Source organism: Polistes dominula, unplaced genomic scaffold, assembly GCF_049000335.1.
Source record: "Polistes dominula isolate Pdom_NZ unplaced genomic scaffold, Pdom_raw_medaka contig_75, whole genome shotgun sequence".
Taxonomy (NCBI): Eukaryota; Metazoa; Arthropoda; class Insecta; order Hymenoptera; family Vespidae; genus Polistes; species Polistes dominula.
This window is the reverse complement of record NW_028301003.1, coordinates 1,815,208-1,836,096: the sequence shown is the minus strand read 5'-3', so window position 1 is coordinate 1,836,096 and position 20,889 is coordinate 1,815,208. Positions and strand designations below refer to the sequence as shown.

Sequence of the window (20,889 nt, the reverse complement as noted above, 5' to 3'; positions counted from 1 at the left end):
TGAATCATTTTTTTTTGCTTATTTTAATTAAATTTAACATGTAAAACAACTTTAACGTTTAAATCTAATTTATTTCTGTATTATTTCTAATCGATTTCAAACTTAGATTGATTTGTATTGATTTATTAACAGAATATTGTTTATTAGATTTTTATTTAGCAAAATAGAAAACAATACATTCTATTCTTACACAACTATTAATGTTTTCTCATTTGTTTTGGTTTATTACTTTCTCGTAATGTCAGAGATTTGTGTTGTTCATTTTTTTTATCTGTATTTTTTCTTTTTAATGAGGAATTGGAAGGTTTATTTTTATTATCGGTTTCAGTAATATTCTTTGACTTTTGATAAAGTTTCGAATTTTCAAGAACCCATCCGCAGGTAATCGTCCTACCTGCGTATAAAATAATACAAATTATTTCGAATTTATCTAAATATACAGAGAGATGAATTTAAATATATGATAATAAAATAATGTACCTAAAAATTCGATTTTATTTGTATTAAATATTGCTTTGGATGCATCTTGTATACGTTTAAAATCTATAAATGCACAACCTGGTAACGACTGACCAAAAAGAATTATTTTTTCTATTTCTCCATATTTTTTATACAACGTTCTAACCTCATCTTCTTTTATCTATTAATAATAATAATAATTATCATATAGAATTAAATTTATATATATATAGATAAAATCATTATCATTTCATACTTCAAATGGTAGATTGCGAACAACAATCCTTGTTGCAGTTTCATTTATTTTATTGATGGCTTCCTTTTTTCTTCGATTTTCAGCTCGTTTTAATTTGAGTTTTCTTTTATAAATCCAAGACAATTTATTGTGGTGATCATCACTTCCTATTAAACATGATAAATATTACATTAAAATAAATAATTTATACATAAATAAATAATTACATACATATTGTTAAATTTTTCTTACTTTTCTTGGTTCTATCCATTTATTTACAATTACATTAATTAAATGTAAATATTAATTATATTGTTGTATGTAACTATATACAAAAAATATTTTAATATTTAAACAAAATATTATTTTAATCAACTAGATATTTTTTTTTTTATAAATCTTTTCTTAACCACTTGCGGTGGAAAGACGTGCCACGCACGTCAACATGCTTTTGTTACCGGAACGCCAGCGACGTGTTACGCACGTCGTTGGGCGATTATTACAGAAAGATAAATGTCTTGTCTTTGAAAAGTATCACACCATGCAAGATTATGGATAAATAAATTTAATATTGATACAGATGTAATTTTATCCTTCTGCCTCTTTATTTTCTCTTCTGGAACCCACCCGCTGAGCGCTGCCTGAACGCACCGCGAAGTGATTCCCACTCGACTGTTCTGGCACGCGTAACCAAGAATTTCCTTGCACCGCAAGTGGTTAAAATACTACATCACATGCAACGCAACCTACAAATATATTATTTACCATACCATAATACGCCATTGTGGTTTTCCAAAAGCGCTTAATGCGAACACGGAGGATAAATAGCAGGAGTCCGAACGTAATGTTGAAAGAATGGTATTAATTTAGGGGACAAGATATTTTGCCGATAGGGCGCGCTGCTTTTCACAGAGTACTCGTTTAAATACTTACGCGGGAAGTCTTGTTGCTCTATTGACAGCTCTGAAAAAAAATATTTTAAGAAACGTAGAATTAATATTATTTAAAAATTACACAAATGTAATAATTAGTTATTTGTTAACATACAATTTTTAATATTATTCTGAGGTTACTTACTTTTGTTGCTTTGAATAAAGCTACTTTTCCTAAATTCTCACTTGCCTTTAGGCCACTAAGGCAACCATAAACGGCACAACACTTTCCCATTTTTTAATAAAAATAATTCTAAAAAAATAAATTAATATTTTATATTTAATTTACGTGTAATAATAATAATAATATCGGTACGCTCTAGAGACCCTATAGGAGGGACACGCCATGTGAATTACAAGGCTGAAAATGTGGGGGGACAGCTTCCGTTGCATTGCGCAGCCATGTTTATCTTTAGTATGTATTAACGGCTGTGGTTAGTTTAAGTTTGGAATACTTATAGTTTTTATTGTGATATTTATGTTTAATTATTCAGGGTTTTTTTTTAGTAGTTTTCTATAAGTGTAAGTTTAATTTACTCATTTAATAATTACAAGTATAAATGTACAAACCTAACCTATAACTTATCGTTTGTTTACAGACTTATTGCCTTTTATCAAATCAAACTTAATTGAATCTTTCCTATTGAATTTATAATAATTTTTGTGAGTAACCTATTCTATTTTAATATAAATTTTTAATTATCATTAAATATAGTTCATTTTTGTTTCTGTATTTGATGCAATTCATTATTTCATAATTATTTCAATGTTTGAATATTTCACGCGCAATCACGTGACTACACGAGTTCCTGTCCCCCAGAAATCTACATGGCGCGTCCCTCCTATAGGGTCTCTAATACGCTCTGAATACTTGCGCAGCCAGTGGCAAAAAAGAGAACTATGATCTGGGTCAAGAAATGACTACCACAAAAAATGTGAAAAATCCTATATCGTTGGGACTCCTGGTATTTATCCTCCGTGGTTTAATGTTTTAACTAGAGCAACGCTTCGCACAATCGAGCACTCTCAAAAGTATTGCTTTCGTGTGATACGTGCAATCGATACCAACTCAGTAGCAGAAAATAACCAAGTATTTTTTCTTTAAGTTGGCATTGATCGAAATTTTATTTATATTATCGTTAGTAATATTGTTTATTGTTGAAACAATTCTTAAAGCTTTCTTCTTGTCGTAGTTTTTTGGAAATAATCAAAAGTTAATTCAGACTATGTTAAAAAATAAATATAAGTATGGATGAAGGTATAAACATCGACTACTTTTTTTTATATTCTACACATAAAATGTGAAATACAATTTCATTTTAAAATTCAAAACTATAAATAAATTTATTTGACAGAAATATACTTTTGTCAACATTGCAATGGCTTGATCGAATCATTATTATTGTATACCACTTTATTAATACATTAATGAGGTTGCTAAATCTATGAATATATTTTGTTTCAACACTGAACTTAGCGCACTCTGCTGGTGCACTTGAAAACTAATTCACGTTCCAATTAAGCATTAGCACAATTCGGCATTGTACGCCACTGAGTCGCATTATGCTCTTTAATTGGAAAACCACACATACTTCCATAATACTACTTTGCTACACAAATATCAGACTACTTCAAGTAATTCTAAATTTGAACAAAGTGAAGTTAACCATAAGATCAATGGTAAAACGAATAAAACGATAAACGTATGAAACTTGAAGTATAAATAATTTCTTCAATTTGATTGGCCAAGTTTTAAACGATAACCAATCAAATTTGAGATTTACAATATAACGGTAAAATTGAATGCACTCATTGGTTATCGTTTAACTGCATACTTCAAATTAAACGATGATACAATCGATATCACGGTTAACTTCGATAATATAAAAGTATGGCCGAAAGCGCATTTTCATTTGTGCTCAAGCAAAATAACAAAACAATACGTTAAGATTTAATATTATGATTGAGTTAAAAGTATTTTATTGTTTATTCTTGTTATCATTTTTGGATTCAACCTCACAAATTCGACCCTCCTTACATGGACATAATAATGGTAAGCACAATTTCTCTTATGTTTTGACATCAACAATCTCTTACTATGCATTTTGTAATACTTTTTAATAGATACGCATAAATTATTCCTATATTTCTTTTTTTTAAACATTAATTATACATATTGACGTATCACAATTGTCATTGTTACGATTTAAATTATTATCTTGTTTCTTTTTTTTTTTTCTCTCTCTCTCTCTCTCTTCTTGTTTTTTTTTTTTCATCTTTTTTTGTGTGTCTTTTTTTCTTACCTTCAAGATTTTATAGATCTAACTAAAATATTCAAACAGCCATACTGCATTTTGATTTATATTTAATGTTAGTATGTAAATATCTTGTATATCGATTATTACTAACCTCTTTATAAGTTTCTAGTACTTTCGTGCAACATATACATATGCATCAAAAGAAATATTTCTTTTTCTCTATACTTTTAATGGAGTAATAATATAACCTTAATTTTTCTCTCTCATGATATGCATTATTTATATGCAACTGTAATATGATATATTGTTTGATGTTATGTCATTGAATTTTAAGAATATACATTTAATGCTTATTGAACATAAATATAAATTGATTTTTTTTTTTAATTAAATCATTATTATTAATAATAATTATTACTTTTAACAGCATTCGTTCAGGATGACAACGATGTTCAATATCTTTTGGATAATATACCATTACCTATGCATAAGGTAAATTTATAATAAATATATTTATTATTATTTCAATAATATTTGATATTAATTATATCATTATAATGTTTTTTTTATTTTTTTATAGGACTTTACTAATACAGTACATGGGGTTGGGTAAGCATGACCGTAATAATGGTAAATAGGAAAGATATTTAATATAAAGGGCAACTGAAATTTGACCAATCATAAATGTCAATAATGTGTGTGCAGTATAAAGAAAAATGATTTTCTCGATAAATTTATATTTTTCCTATTTTTCATTGAAATAATAATTCAATTATTTTAAATCATCAAATGATATTTAAAGGGATACTGTTGTACCGGATGAAGATAAAGTACAAGATACATTGTCCCATATTTATTTCCTACCCCATATTTTGGATTTTAAAGAAAGGTAAATTTATCTTCTTCATCTTATGTATACATTGTATTTATCTCATTTCAATAATTTGTTAATAATTCATTACAATTTTTACAGACAACTTGGTATACCCCATAAAGAAACTGTGATGTTAATTAATAAAGACCATAATAGGACAATTCATTTATCATCCATTTCTGGAAATACTCGTCATTTTCATTCATCATTTTTCCAAGATAAAGTTAGTATAAATAAGTTTGTTTCTTTTTTTTCTAAATATCATTTTTATATTTAAAATAATTTATTTCTTTTTTTTTTTTTTTAATTTTCAGGTAATACCACCTCTTAGAAATACGACATTTAATGTAATATTTCTTGGTAGAGAAGAAGGTGAGATTGATACTTACCTCTTTATACACACATCAGAGGGTACTATAAAGTATCAAGTAACGTATAACATTACTCTAATACTTTTCTTATTATTATTATTATTTATTTTTCTTTTTTGTTTTATATTTTCTATATTTCTTTTAAATAAATATTTCATATTCTAACCTATAATTTTATTGTTTTTATATAATAGGTCAGAGGAGTGAGCATTAGTAGTCCGTATCGATTAAGACCTATAATCGATGTAAAGTTACCATTAAACGCATCATTTACTCCACTAATATACATGCATAATCCACATCCGGAATCATTGCAAGTAAATACTTTATAATCTATATATATATTATCTTTAATTATGTAATATTTTAAATTGTATTATTTCATTTATATTTTAAATTTGATATTTATATTTTATTTTTGTTAATATTAATAATTACAAAAAATTAAATTAAATATCAAATTTAAAATATAATTTAATTGATATTATTATTATTATTATTATTATTATTATTATTATTATTATTATTATTATTATTATTATTATTATACTGGCATTAGGAACTAGAAAATTCATTGTCAATTTAATTGATATACTTTTGTATTATTATGTACTACTACTATTTTATACTACTATTTTTAATTTATATTATTATGTACTTTTACTATTTTATTATTATTTAATAGATTACTTGTTATTATTACTATTTTTATGATAAACATATATATATATGTATATATGTTTCAAATTATTTTTAATTTAAGGTAGTAGAAATATATAGTAGTGGAGAAGAATTTCAATTGGAATTACCATCAGGAGAAGCTGAGGGTTCTCGTGAATTATGGGAAATACCACCTTATCAAACGAAACCAATTATAAGGCTTTATTTTAATGCTTATACAGAAAAAAATCACACCGCATATATTAGGTTTGTTTATTTATCATCAATTTATAATGTGTGACTTAAAGTATACGTTTTGGGTTTTTTTTTCTTTCTTTTTCAAACTTCATTGATTATTAATAACCAAGATTTGTATACATTTCTAATGACTATTATATATTTATTTTTCTTTTTAGAGTTAAAATAAATAATACTGCTGAGATATTAATTGTAGCAGTCGAAGTAGAAGTTAAGAGTGGAGCTGGTCTTCATTGGGGTGGAAGTTCGGGAAGAATTAATTTTGGTATGGGAGGTTCATTACAACCACCCACATATCATATAATTGCTTTAAAAAATTCAGCTAAAAAAGCAGTTAAAGTTGTGGTAAATTATCTTCTATCCATCTATTTGTTTATATTTAGACAATCTTATATATATATATATAAACACACACACACATATATTTATTATAAAATTAATCATTTAAGTTCCAACAAAAGAGACAATTCTTGTTCAAAATTTCTTCTAAAAATTTGTAAAAAGATTTCTGAAACTTCAATGATTAATATAATATAAATAATATTAATATCTTATGATTGTATTATTTTTTTTTTTTTAGAATATTATTAGCACCCCCATATCGAAAGCATTAGGACTCCAATTTAAGCCAACTACGATTCCTGGGGATACAGATATCCCAATTGCTATTGGAACATTATTTTATGATTGTAAATAATATTATTATTGAAATATATTATGTATTATATTTATTTCCAATTATTTTTCATATGATTTATATATATATATATATATATATATATATGTTACAGGGAAAGCTGGTTTAGAATTGCAACATTTTAAAGGAAAATTAATGATTAAAGCAATGGGGCCTGGTGGTACTAGTCAAAAATTAGCCATACCATGGATAGCACAGGCTTTACAAGGAGGATTAGAAGTAAATGCATCTATTACTCATTATTGTTCTCTGCAAACTAGCCAAGTCCAAAATTTTAGCGTTGTAAATAAATTTAAATTACCATTAGCTATCACACATGTTACGATGTCACCTAATGTTAAATCTCGTTTCTTGGTAAGTTGAAAGAATAATTTTACACGTCATTTTATATTATTTATTATATTAAATATTATCATTGTGATTTTTTTTTTTATATATATATTTTTTCAGATAAAAAATTTTACTCCTAGAGTAATAAAACCAGAACAAAAAGTTAATATATTTTCTTTACAACTTACCAAAGAAAAGAAAAATGATGACGTAGAGATGGAATCATCTATATTAATACATTCAAATGTATCTATTACTAACGTACCATTACTAAGTTATGACGGAAAAGTAAGGAGAATTGTTCCAGGAGAAAGGGAAGATGATAAAGGTACCATGAATTTTGGTACTGTTAGTAGTGGAACTGAAAACGAAGCAATATTTGCATTGGAAAATCAGAATCCAGTTAATATTGATTTACACGATTGGGGAGTAAATATGCCTGGAGCAGTTTTGGAATTGATGGGTTGTCAAAGTGGCCCTGCTAATTTATTAGACGAGGAGCTTAAAAATGTAACTGTATGTAGTAATACTGGCACTGTAAGTATTGTTAATCTTATCGTTTTTAAAATTCATGTCTCATATTAATATATATATATATATATATAAATTTGACAATATTTAAATACAATATAAATATTATTAATTACAGCAATTTATAAAACCTGGATTTTTAGCTATTTTTAAGATCATAGTAAAAGCCCCTATGATAGATGAGGATACGATAGTCGGTGATGTTTTTGTTAGAACCAAATACGAAAGATTTATTTTACCTGTATTCATGCGAGTTGCACATGGAAAAATAACTGTAAAGAAACTTATATTTACAGATTGTTTTCCTGTAAGTATAAAGATAGTAATATAGAGTAATACTATATATTACTATATATTAGATTCTATTTATATTACTTATATATACTTTTATTATATTATTATAATAAATAGTATATATAAGTAAATATTTAGTAATATATACAGATTATTTTATTAATTATAGTAATATATATATATATATATATATACTTATACTAGTATATAAACTATATATACTTAGTGTATACTAAGTATACTAGTGCATAATACGATAGTACGATGCATACGATATATGCATACGATAGTACGAAGCATAGTACGATAAAGCTTAAGTAAAATACTAGTATACTATATAGTACTATATACGTTTACTATTAGATTCTATTTATATTATTTATATATATATATATACTTCTACTAGAATATACATTATATACTTAGTGTATACTAAGTATACTAGTGCATATTACGATAGTACGAAGCATAGTACGATAAAGCTTAAGTAAGATACTAGTATACTATATAGTATACTAGTATATAGTACTATATACTTTTACTATTAGATTCTATTTATATTACTTATATTATATATATACTTATACTAGAATATACACTATATACTTAGTGTATACTAAGTATACTAGTGCATATTACGATAGTACGATGCATACGATATATGCATACGATAGTACGTAGCATAGTACGATAAAGCTTAAGTAAAATACTAGTATACTATATAGTATACTAGTATATAGTGTATACTACATAGTAGTATATAATACTAGTATATAGTACTATATATTCTTAGTATTAGATTCCATTTATATTACTTATATATACTTTTATTATATTATTATAATAAATAGTATATATAAGTAAATATACAGTAATATATATCTATATATACATATTATTTTATTAATTATAGTAATATATAGTAATACTAGATACTTTTATTATATAATTATATTTCTAGGGATCAATATGTGTACAACAAGTTAAAGTACATTCTACGTTTGCGAGACCTATGGAAGTTACTGAAATCATTTCAGTTAATAAAGATGATAGAATAAAATATATACCTTTAGAAGAAGCATCGTTACCGACAATATCCAAAGGTGATAATCTGATAGGAACCATAAAGATTAATCCATCCATCAATTGTAAACAACGGTGCTATCTTGACTTATTATTAGATACAAATGGTATTTTATAATTATTATTTTTATTAAATAATTTACATGCATGCAATACACACACACACATATATATATGCATGCATAAAATATATTAAAGATAAACAGTTATGTTATGTTATTATTTACAGCTGGTAGTCAATGGTTAAATACAATGAGCCTTCCTTCTCACACACGTGATACAGATTTAAATTTATTAACTACGCGTTACATGCGTTTCATTAATTCTACTGGAGGAGGTTCTTGGGATAATGTAACAATGCGTTTAAATACTAATGAAGTACGTGGTTATAAATTTGATGTCAACATTAAACCACATTGGCCAAGTTTATTGACCAGTTCTGGAAATGCTAGTAAAAATAAAAGTATAATAATGTTTCCTTTAACACAAATTGGATATACGTCGCATAAAAAAATTAAATTACACAATCCAAGTAGAAATCCTTTAATAATTCAATTAGTAATGGATTGGAGTTATCCTCAAGGATCAAGATTATTTCATTCTTTACCTAGCAAGTATGTAATATTAATAAAATAATCATTTTGTTGTAATATTGATAAATGAATTTTACTTGTGACGATGATATCATTTATAAATAGGTTCAAACCAATGTGTACAGAATGTTTACCTACGGTAAAAGAGGAATTTAAATTGGAAGACAACCCGGAGGAACGAGAATCGTTTGAAAAACAATGGGACGTTAAGGTGGCTTCACAATCATTTCCTTTCTATTTAAATCCTTCTGAATCCAAAACTATTAAAATAACATATTCACCTTCTTCTGCATCACTTTCATCTGCTCTTATATATATTAGGTATGTATATATATATATTTAAAAAAAAAATGATTTATATAACATTAAACATTAACTTAAAATTATTTTAGAAATAATATGACCATCCTAGAAGTGTTACGTGTAATGGGACGAGGAGCAAGTGCACAATTTAGGTTTGGAAATCGTAAACCAGGTTCTACTACACCTTTATTATTTGAACTTGGAGATAAACACCTTAAAGATTGTGAACGTATGTACGTTCCCTTATCCTTATTCTATCGGCTTAGTATGAAAAAACGTAGTTCAAATATTTAATCATTTATTTTTATTTACAATCGTTCAAATATTTCTATTTAATTTAATATAAATAATATGAAACATTGAACATTTGTCTAAAGGTATAATTAAATATGATGAATTGTGTTGATTTTTGAATAGGTGAAAGATCGAAAAGAAATTCAATTCCAAATCTAACGGTTAAAAGATCATTCACTGCGAGAAATACTGGCGAATTATTGGTACATATTTACGATTTTTACATAAGCGGTTCACGTTGCGAAGGATATGGTTTTAAGGTACTTAATTGTGCCCAATTTGTATTGCTACCAAATGTTACGCAAAAAATAGAAATAGCGTTTACGCCGGATTTCACTTTGTCACGTATTGAAAGAAAATTATTAATATTGACGAGTTTAGGAACTGAAAATCAGACTAGTACGATAAAGCTTAATCTATTGGCAACACTTCCTATGCATTCATTGGAATCTTGTTCAGCGATATTGGTTAGACCGTCATGGGAAAATATATTACATTGGGCAGCTGTATTTTTATCATCGATATTATTGATATTTGTATTAGCCGTATCTTTTCTTGAATCGGAACAAATATTAAAAGGTACTTTGGTTAATTCGTCACGAGAAAGTTCTGTTCAACCGCCACTTGATCTTAGACTATTGTCATATGTGCCGGCACAATTGACGGATATTAATAATACATTGAAAGAGAAAATAATGAACGATGATAAAAATAATAAATTTCATAATAAAAAGGAAGACGTAACATCGGAATGGATGTTAATTAATAATAAACGTTGTAAGGACAATAAAGATTTGCAAAAGACATTGAAAATTTCTGATTGGACTTCTGAGGAAGAACAACGTTTTAAATTGGATACAGAATCGAAAGATTTGTTAACATTCAAATCGTGCGAAGATACGCTTGATAATTCGAATAATATCAATAATATTTCACTTGGTACGAGAAAGAGAAATAATAAAAAACAACAAATCGTTCAAGAAAGTCAATCTGATAATAATTGTCACATTGATAATACATTTACTGAAATTATTCAGCCGGTACAAGAAAAAAAATATAGAACCCATTCTTTAATTAAATCTAGTAGTCCAGTTATAAATAGAAAAACTAAATCGAACAATGTTGCAAATGGAAAAGAAGAATCGTTAAAGTCATTGGATAATGAAAATCAAGGAGATAATATTTATTTAAATAATAAAAGTAATAAATCGGAAAATAAAAGAAAACAATTAACTGGAGGTAGTAATAATAGTACCGGTGGTGGTCATAGTAATCATACGTTAAAGAAACTTGAAATATCATCGCAACAGAAAAACAATGTTCAACAACTTTCAGAAGAAGAAACTTCATCGACGACGACGGAAAGTTCTCTACAGGATGATTCCTCGTCATTATGTAAAGTAAGTTTTTATTTATTGAAATCTCACACACACACATACACACATAAAGTGTGTTGTTTATACTTAATTTATCAAATATATATTATTTTACAGGGACATGATCAAAATTGTATAAAAACGGATAAATTACAAAGAAAGCAAGGAAATAAAAAGAACAAATCACAAGCAATCATACCGTCGGTACCTTGTGTTGATTACAAAGACAATTACGAGGGTGATTGTGACGATGACGAATACGACAAAGAAAGGCATAACAATCCGAACAGATGGAAAACAACAAATACAAATAGATCCAGTACGAAATATCACATTCATGGCTCGCGTACAGTTGAATCGTCATATAAATTACCACGACAGAGTAAAAATCTTCCAAGGAAAGATAAAGCATCGCAAAAACGACGTGGAACTGATAAAATTCATACCAAAAGTATATATATATATATAGATACATACATACATATATATTCATTTGTAATTAACAAATTTATAATCATACATATGTGTTATACTGTATAATATATATATATTTACAGATTCATCTTTAAATGGTAATACAAATGCAAAAGATGATGGAATACGAAATTTAGGTACAACATCTACGATATCACCACCACCACCACCTTCTGGATGGGGCGAACACAGAGCTAAATTTAGTGACGTTGTTGCTCGTAATCAAGAAAGCAGTATACCAACTTTTTCTAATTTATCAAATTTACATAAAAATCAACCGGTATCACACAATTTATCATTGGTATTTAATAACGATAACAAAGATATTGAATATATGAAACAACAGCCGAACAGCCATAATGAATCGATAGAATCTACCAAAGAATATGAAGTAATGCCAGAAGTTTTACCACTTTGTATACCATCAGTTGGAAGGAATAAATTGATTTGTCAGGATCATTTAATGACGCAAAATAATATCCCACTTACAAATAGTTATTTTATTAATAACTTTATAGATCCTTCAGTACGTAATTATTTATATATATATATATATATATATATATATATATATATATTATAAATTGGATTAATTTGAAGGAGATCTATTTTTGTATCTTTGATTTGTCTTATTGTAGTTCGAAAGAGAATTGGTACCGTATGATGATCTTCCAGATACGGATGAATTATTGGTCGAATTAGAAAGTCCCGAGGAAGATACGAGATGTGAATTTTGGAATGATAATAGAACTATGGTAGATTTATTATCGGATAGTACAGGTTCTTTTCAATTTGATTCATCTAATTCCCCAGAAAATGGCACAAATTTAACAGATTCTTTGAGAGGTAAAACAAAACATATGTTATGTTCATGTCATTCATTATCGAGAATAATATATATTTTATATACTAATTATATTTATTAATTTATCGTAGATAATTGGGCAAATGTAGAAACTAATTGGGAACCATTATACACTAGAACAGCAGTCGGAGAAGAACGAAGTGGTGTATGGGGTGTTAATACGGGGGGTGTTTGGGCAGCTGCACCTTGGGGTGCAACTGCACAACCACATACTACGTTATCTGTGCCACTACAATTATCAGAATCAGATGCACAGGTAATGATAATTTTTAACAATTATATTGAAATAATTGATATTAAAGAAAATTGAAATAATATTAGGTGGACCGGAAAGTAATGTTTATATTTTAATCAAAACTTGATTGTGACTTTATCGGTCTGGTTATTAAAATTGATTCAAAATAAAAACTTATTAAAAATTTAAGGTTATAAAACGACATTACTTTCCGGTTCATTTAATATATTATGCAATTAAATGAGAATAACGAGTTAGATACAAAATTAGAGTTAAATACGAATTATAACAAAGTTATTATTTTAGGATGGAACTGGATTTGATCCGTTTCGTTCTTTAAATACAATATGGACGCCATCATCAACAGAGTCTTGGAAAAAAAAGCATGAGGATTAATAACTTTCAAACGTTACTAATCTTATCTCGTGAAGATATATTGTTGGCTTGTTTAAACAAACAAATTTTTTTTCTTTTTTTTTTTTTTTGTGAAGAAGTGAAAGTAATGTATTAAAAAAAAAAAAAAAACAACCAAAAAAACCAAAAAGATACGACAAAGTTATAAAAAAAAAAAAAAATTAATTGCAATTGAGATCAATCGACTTAATCAAGTTCGCTGCGCGACACATTTCGATTTAATTTTGACTCGAATTAAAGAAATTTACTGAAGGCAATAAAATAATTAAAGAAAAAAAAAAAGAGATTCTCTTTTTATATGATATTATGAAATTTTGTTTCTATTTACAAATGCGTATTTTCAAATTTGATTTGACAAAGCTGATATTAATTACATTGTATTGAAAATATATACATATATATATATATATATAAATTAATTTTTATTAATTTGATTATGATTAATAGTACGTGATACATTTATTATATCATTGAAACAATTGAAAAATTAATTATATTTAAATTTCCTCAGTAATTTGATTCTCAATTGCATTGTTTTTCGTTTTCATTTTTTTTTTTTTTATTGTATATTTATTGTAAAAGTGAGAAATTATTGTTCACGGTACTCAATAATATCTGAGAATATTGTTATTTTGTTATTACAGAGAAAAAAAAAAAGAAAAGAAAGAAAAGAGAAAGAAAGAAAGAAAGAAAGAAAAATATGAAATGATAATTAAGTTAATTAAAAAAAAAAAAAAAAGAAAAAAGTGAGAGAGAACTGTGATTTTTATAGTCTTGACTCTTCTTGTAGAAATTTCTGTAGTCAAAGTTTTCAAGACATTTTACAAAGTTGTGATGTATACAAAAGGAAAATAAAAACATATGTACCTACTCTTCAAGACTGGTAATTATTGTTTTCATTTCAAAATCTCTTATAAAGAGTATTATAATATAATAATTATCAATCTTCTTAGAGACATATATATATAGAAGAAAATTGAATATTCAGCCATATTAAGATGAAATATAAAAAACATTTTATACATTTTTAGAAATATATATATATATATATATATAGAGAGAGAGAGATTTACCCAATAAAATCTTAATATAAATATATATATATATACCAATTATAAATCATTCTTATGCTAATTAATTTCATAGTCATATAAAAGTCATTCTATAACCCGGTGTAGTCGATTTTGATATCACACATGGTTTCGCTTGTTGTATTCTACGAAGAAGCACCTGTAAATATTGTTAATAAAATATTTACAAAATGCTAACATATATATGCTAATATTAGCATTTATTATATAGCATTATATTATATAGCATAGCATTAATCATAGAGATACTACACATAAAGCAGACAAGTCAGCATAAAACCTGTCGGCAAAATAAAAAGAGATAGAACATGGGAGGTTGATGTTGTCTCTCTCTAACTTGCGCTGAACGGCGCATGCGCATTAGTCTGCTAGTAGAGGTTAAGATAGCTGGTATCGTATACATACGTGTACGATAAGCACGACAAGTCTAATGCGCATGCGCCGGTACTGCAAGAGTTAGAGAGAGACAACATCAACCTTTCGTTTTTTGCTACATTCATGCAGAGACATTTCCACTTACACAACCGCCTATGATTTGTTCTACTCTATCTGTAATATCTCTATGGCATTAATATAATTATTATTTAGATGATATATTCTGATGCATAGATATAATAATATATACCATGTTATCTCCTTCGATCTTCTTTTGCAGTTTTTTTCTATTAATAGCAGAACTACTCATTTTAGGTAAAGTACCTTTTTTAAGAACTTTATCACGAGGTTTATGCTGTGCCATAATTTTTCTCAACAAAAGTTCATTCTCACGTTCAATTTTTCGTACCTCGTCATCTGTAAAACTCATGTTCTTTCTTCTAGTAGTAGTTCGTCTTACAAATTCTAAATTCTTTTCGCTATTATGTCGTATTCTTTCAATTCTTTCTATGTTAATACTTCCTTCAATGTCTTCGTTGTAATCAATCTCTTCTTCTTCTTCTTCTTCTTCTTCTTCTTCTTCATTCTTTTTGTTATTTAAATTTTCCAATTTACCATCATCCTCACATTTATTATCATCAATGTAAAGTGAACAAGAACCACTGACTAAATACTGCGATGGAGTTTTCTCAGATTCACTGCAAGAATCATCAGAATAAAATGATTCATTTGTATAAGCGTATTCATCATCGAGTGAATTCTTTTCTTTATCTATTATAGTTTCATGATCTTCATCGTTGTCATTTAAATTATCAGAATGAACAATATCATTTTCACAATTATCATCATCATCATCATCATCTTCATCTATTTCATGTATGTTGAAATTATCTTTAGTTTCAGATATTTGTTTTGGTAAAATTTCGTCTGTGATGGAAACAGTACATTGACATAAATAATTACTTTTGATATCTTGTAAATTAGTAGACATTGTCACATATTTCAAATATTATTCAATCAAATGTACAAGATAATACATGCAATATAATTCAAATTGCATAATAACGAAAAAGAAACAAAAGTAAAATAAGCTTTAATGAAAAAATAAGCCTTATTTTAAATGTACTGTAAACAATAACTCGGTTTCCATAACAACCATACTACAAACATTATATATAATTTACAGTGATTGGTAAAACAAAAAAAAAACAAAAAAAGAACTATTCTTAAATTTAAATAAAATACGCATGCGCGATTAATCTATAAATGTACACTTACATACTTTATATTTAATGTTATTGCCTAATCAATGTTTATAAATAGAAATTATTTTTATATACATGTGTGAAAGAACTTATACATAACAAGTACATAAGTTGATATATACATATACATACATATATATATACACATATATACATGTTTCTTATACAGTAATGATTATATTGCAGAGTGAACTCAAAGAAGTATGTCCTTTATATATCTATGACTCATTGTGATCTAATTCTAACCTCAAAATAAATGTCAAACGTTAATTCAAGAAAGAAATAGAAGATTCAAAGTTAAATAATGGATGTCACTAAATCACCGATGGACAATCTGTTCAACATGTTATCCGGATTTAATGCGAGCCACGAGAAAGCTTTAAAACAGGGTATTTATAATGCGGTAGCACTTTTTTTATTGTCCTTGGTGCTTGCCGCAGGATATGGATTATACATTGTATTAAGCCCATTTTTAAAACCACTCATTTGGGCCTTGTTATGCGGTGCTGTACTATTTCCATTTAAATATTCTTTAACGACAAGAGGAAAATCATGGTTCGATAAGACAGAATCAACTAACAAACCTTTGTTTTTGAACATTATAATATTACCCCTTCATATAATAGATAATACAGCAGAAACGTTGGGTACTGCGTTATGGGATTACATAAAATATATTGTTGGTATTATTTCAATGGCGTGTATAACTATGGCAATTTATAGTTATACGCCTAATATATTGTCTTGCCTAATATGGCAGATATTTAACGCTTTTAGCATTATCTTTGGCTTTTTCATATCAACTTGTAATATTTATATGGTAAGAATTAGTCTTAAAGATATCAATCATCATCATGCTCATAAGAATTTTGTTTCCTAATTAATGTCATATTATTATTATTTACAGATTACTATTCTATTAATTGGTTATTTATCCGTATTATACATTTATTGGTCACACGAGAATTCGAAACATTTTCGTTATACATCATTCGTCTTATGGTTCATGATAAGTTTGTATATTTCAAATATACTCGGTGCATATCAAATATTGATATTCATCACATTGCAAGTTTTGTATTTGATCGGATTTATATATGAAGTATTATTAATTATGGAAGCTCAAGAAATAGAAGGTCATCAAATAAAACTTACAGAAGCTATTTGTTTTGTAATGACTAATAGTACATATCCAAAATGGGAAGAGGGTACGATTATTGATAAAAAAAGGATTGATGATACCAAAGAAGATGTTAACAAAACTATTATGGAAAGAAGTATACCTACAATGTCGGACAAAATAATGAATAAATCAATGTCGTTAGATTCGGATGCAGGAGGTGTGCTTTATTCAAAGATCGAACAAGAGAAAACTAAATCTATGTCTAATATAACTTCTAATACCAGTCATACTGCACAAGAGCGTTTCTTTTTAAGAAAATTAAAAACAGAATTACGAATGTCTTTAGATATCGAGGAAGACAAAGTCGACACGGATAAATATATGTATGGTGCACTTTACGCATGCATCGGAATGATATTATGGAAGCACAAATGGATAATACAATTATTAATCATTCCTATAGCATATTATTTTGCTAAAAAACTTGGCAGTTATTTCGGTTTATGGAAATTAATATGCAAACAATGTAAGTACGTTGTAGGAATTATTAAAGATTGGTCTAAAGAAAGAAATCAAGCACTTTTACCAGCCAATGTTAGAGGATTGTATAAAGTTGCTATAATTGTTGACGAAAAGTTACAAAAAGCATTGGTAGGATCTATCGATGCAGTAGCAACAACTGCTGTTATAGTTGGATTATTAGTATTCACCATTTGCACATCAATATTTATAACAATACAGGTATAAATAATTCATTCATTATATATATATATACAGTTAATTTAGTTAGTTCCTGAAAATATATTAATACATTTATTATTATTATTATTATTGTTATTATTATAATCATAACAGGTATATGCAGAGGGTATGCATTTAATTCAAGTAACAGCTGAAATTGTTAATTCTTCATTAATAAATAATCCAGATATAGATTGGGTACCTCAAGAATGGGAAGAATCTGTTAATAGCGTATTGGATAATGCATATACTTATGGAAGAAGTGCTATTTCTGATGGGGTAAAATATTCATATGTGTATACATCTATATACATATACATATGGAATCATCGGAATAGATTTTCATTAGTGTATTTAATTTATGCATCAGATAAGGAAACTTGTTAAAGATTTAGATTCTGCTAAGACTGAACAAATGGAGACTAAAGTTTTAGAACTTTGGGATAGATTTTATCAAGCATGGATGATGTCCAACGAGAAACCAGATTTAATTGGACCGACGGTTGACTCAGCTGCGGTTTATTCCGTATGGGAAAATTTCAGAGATAATTATGGATCTTTTCCTTTTCGTATGTAGTTTACATACACTTTAATGTATATATCATTTTAAAATACTTCATTTTATTATTAATTGTTTTTAGATATGTTCGATGTAACCGGAATACAAAACTTTGCTAAAGAAAATGTTGGAATTCTTATGTCTTTATTAGATTCTGTTTGGAATATAGTTAAGGGTAACATGTCTGTGATACTTACTGTTTTTACTGAATTATTTTATATTATTCTTACGAGTGGAACTGCAGTATTAAATTTTATACTCAGCATGGTATGTGGATAATATTTTTCTAAATAAAAAAAAAAACAAAAAAAATGAATTTCTTTCTATTAAAATATTATATTTCATTTTTTTTTTTATAAATTGTTACAGATTGTTTTTTTTACCACATTGTTTTATCTATTAAACTCCAGTGGTAAAACGTATAAACCCATCGAATTAACCACGTTATTTAGTCCTATTAATTGCGACAGGTTAATATTATTCATTTAATTATTATAATTTATTTTCTTAATAAATATTAATATGAACCTTCTTAATGAATATTAATATGAAATATTTTTTAACAGATTTGCCGTAGCACTTCAAAAAGCTGTTATCGGTGTATTTGCAGCTACGTTCAAACTTGCCACATTTTTTGGAATGTGGACATGGTTCGTGCACAATTTGTTTCAAGTTAAAATCATATATTTACCATCGGCATTTGCTACGGTCTTAGGTGCAGTACCATTTTTGGATGCATACATTGCTTGTATTCCAGCAACTTTAGAACTTTGGTTTACACGTGGGCCTACGATAGCTATCCCTTTCTTTATGTTCCATTTCTTACCATGTAATATCGTGGTAACGGAATTTTATAAAGAAATAAAAGGGTATTATTTTGATATATTAATTTTTTTTTATAATAAAAAGAAAAGAAAAGAAAAGAAAACAATGTTGATATATGAATTTGAATTTATTGTTATTTTAGCGGTGGTCATCCATATCTTACCGGTTTGTCCATAGCCGGTGGAATATTTTGTCTTGGCGTTGAAGGTGCTATTTTTGGACCATTACTTCTCTGTTGCATCATGGTGGTAATTAATTTGAGTCGTCATTATCTTAATTCACCGTCCATGGAAATGATTAAGACATCTCAACAAATGTCTTCTTAATTTCAATGATTATTCATTATTTCAAATGATAGTTTGAAAAACACATTGCTTCCATGTTTAAAACTCCAATTGACTTAAATGCAATGTATTTTCATTTTCATTGTATTTAAAAAAAAAACAAAACAAAACAAACGTTTTCAATATTACTATTAATAATATTGCATATATACAATAACTTATAATATTTTATATAAGCAATTTGATAATTAATTTATGTTTATAAAATATCTCAGCGCGCTTACGCTTATTAGAAATTAGGTATACAATTTAATTGTTACAAATTGATACTAAAAAGAAATTATATATATATATATACATTTGTTAACGTTCCTGTACTAATACACTAAGAGAAAATTATGATAATTATCTTTAAGATCTGATAATAATAATAATACGCTAATATAAATCTCTAATTATAATCAAAAAGAAATCTTGTGACTTACATGAAAGTTATTGCATCGTACACTTAATATTATCATAATTTTTATATATATATATATTTAATTTTATTCTACGCAAGTTTGTTTAAAACTTGATAATGAAATACAAAACAAAATGTGAATTGTATCATTGAAGTTGTATGTTATTAATAACTTTTTCGTAGCTTGTTTTATTATTTATTAACTTCAAGTAATACTTTGATAATATTTAAATTATAGTTTTTTTTTTTTTTTTTTTTTTATGTATATATAAATGTTTTTATTAACATAAATCTAAGTATATTCCTTTTTCTGTATTATTTTTTTTTAGATTACTTTTCGTTTATAGAAAATTATTGAATATGTCCGATAGTATTATTGTTATATCTTTAATCATTTTAATAATATTTATATTTCTCATCGGATATGAAATTTATTTGCATTATGATATTTATTTTCCTTCATCTAACCAATAAATGTATTAGTATTTTTATTAACGATCATCACCTGTTTGTAAACGTCCGAGAGAGTTGTAATTTATATATATATATATATTTTTTTTTTTTTTAACATGTCCGGCGTAGTTGCTTCATACGCATGAAACTTTATATACTTTTTCTTCTGGAAGA

General features: G+C 26.6%; 4 protein-coding genes across 7 annotated transcripts; 2 read left to right on the top strand and 2 right to left on the bottom strand.

The window, feature by feature from the left end:
- Nucleotides 1–136: 136 nt before the first annotated feature.
- On the bottom strand, nt 137–1,590 carry LOC107067243 (uncharacterized). Of its 2 annotated transcripts, none has more exons than XM_015322566.2 (4): nt 1,465–1,590; nt 716–861; nt 481–640; nt 137–394 (listed from the first exon to the last, which is right to left on the bottom strand). In XM_015322566.2, the coding sequence occupies exons 1-4, from the start codon at nt 1,475–1,477 to the stop codon at nt 198–200; spliced, it is 516 nt and encodes a 171-aa protein (XP_015178052.1). In that variant the 5' UTR covers nt 1,478–1,590; the 3' UTR covers nt 137–197. The 2 variants fall into 2 exon arrangements, with proteins under 2 accessions (XP_015178052.1, XP_015178051.1); XM_015322565.2 differs by lacking the exon at nt 1,465–1,590 and adding an exon at nt 947–1,457.
- A 1,900-nt stretch (nt 1,591–3,490) lies between these two features.
- Tmem131 (Transmembrane protein 131) lies at nt 3,491–14,414 on the top strand. Its single transcript, XM_015322719.2, has 23 exons — nt 3,491–3,679; nt 4,312–4,376; nt 4,465–4,493; nt 4,687–4,773; nt 4,858–4,981; nt 5,073–5,186; nt 5,324–5,446; nt 5,893–6,056; nt 6,206–6,392; nt 6,628–6,736; nt 6,839–7,098; nt 7,195–7,611; nt 7,724–7,912; nt 8,861–9,089; nt 9,212–9,596; nt 9,681–9,896; nt 9,968–10,107; nt 10,296–11,572; nt 11,666–11,999; nt 12,106–12,548; nt 12,661–12,868; nt 12,959–13,143; nt 13,429–14,414. Exons 1-23 carry the CDS (start codon nt 3,586–3,588, stop codon nt 13,516–13,518), a joined length of 5,469 nt encoding a protein of 1,822 aa, XP_015178205.2. The 5' UTR covers nt 3,491–3,585; the 3' UTR covers nt 13,519–14,414.
- On the bottom strand, nt 13,515–16,207 carry LOC107067342 (uncharacterized). The gene is made up of 2 exons (XM_015322761.2): nt 15,253–16,207; nt 13,515–14,766 (listed from the first exon to the last, which is right to left on the bottom strand). Exons 1-2 carry the CDS (start codon nt 15,991–15,993, stop codon nt 14,683–14,685), a joined length of 825 nt encoding a protein of 274 aa, XP_015178247.2. The 5' UTR covers nt 15,994–16,207; the 3' UTR covers nt 13,515–14,682.
- On the top strand, nt 15,177–19,972 carry LOC107067340 (transmembrane protein 245). 3 transcript variants are annotated; one of them, XM_015322760.2, is made up of 10 exons: nt 16,229–16,369; nt 16,454–17,087; nt 17,175–17,607; nt 17,737–18,131; nt 18,246–18,410; nt 18,502–18,700; nt 18,773–18,957; nt 19,060–19,160; nt 19,257–19,559; nt 19,658–19,972. In XM_015322760.2, exons 2-10 carry the CDS (start codon nt 16,572–16,574, stop codon nt 19,839–19,841), a joined length of 2,481 nt encoding a protein of 826 aa, XP_015178246.1. In that variant the 5' UTR covers nt 16,229–16,369; nt 16,454–16,571; the 3' UTR covers nt 19,842–19,972. The 3 variants fall into 3 exon arrangements, with proteins under 3 accessions (XP_089030154.1, XP_015178246.1, XP_015178244.1); XM_089174028.1 differs by lacking the exon at nt 16,229–16,369 and adding an exon at nt 15,177–15,317 and having other exon boundaries at nt 17,175–18,131; XM_015322758.2 differs by having other exon boundaries at nt 16,231–16,369; nt 17,175–18,131.
- Nucleotides 19,973–20,889: the final 917 nt, after the last annotated feature.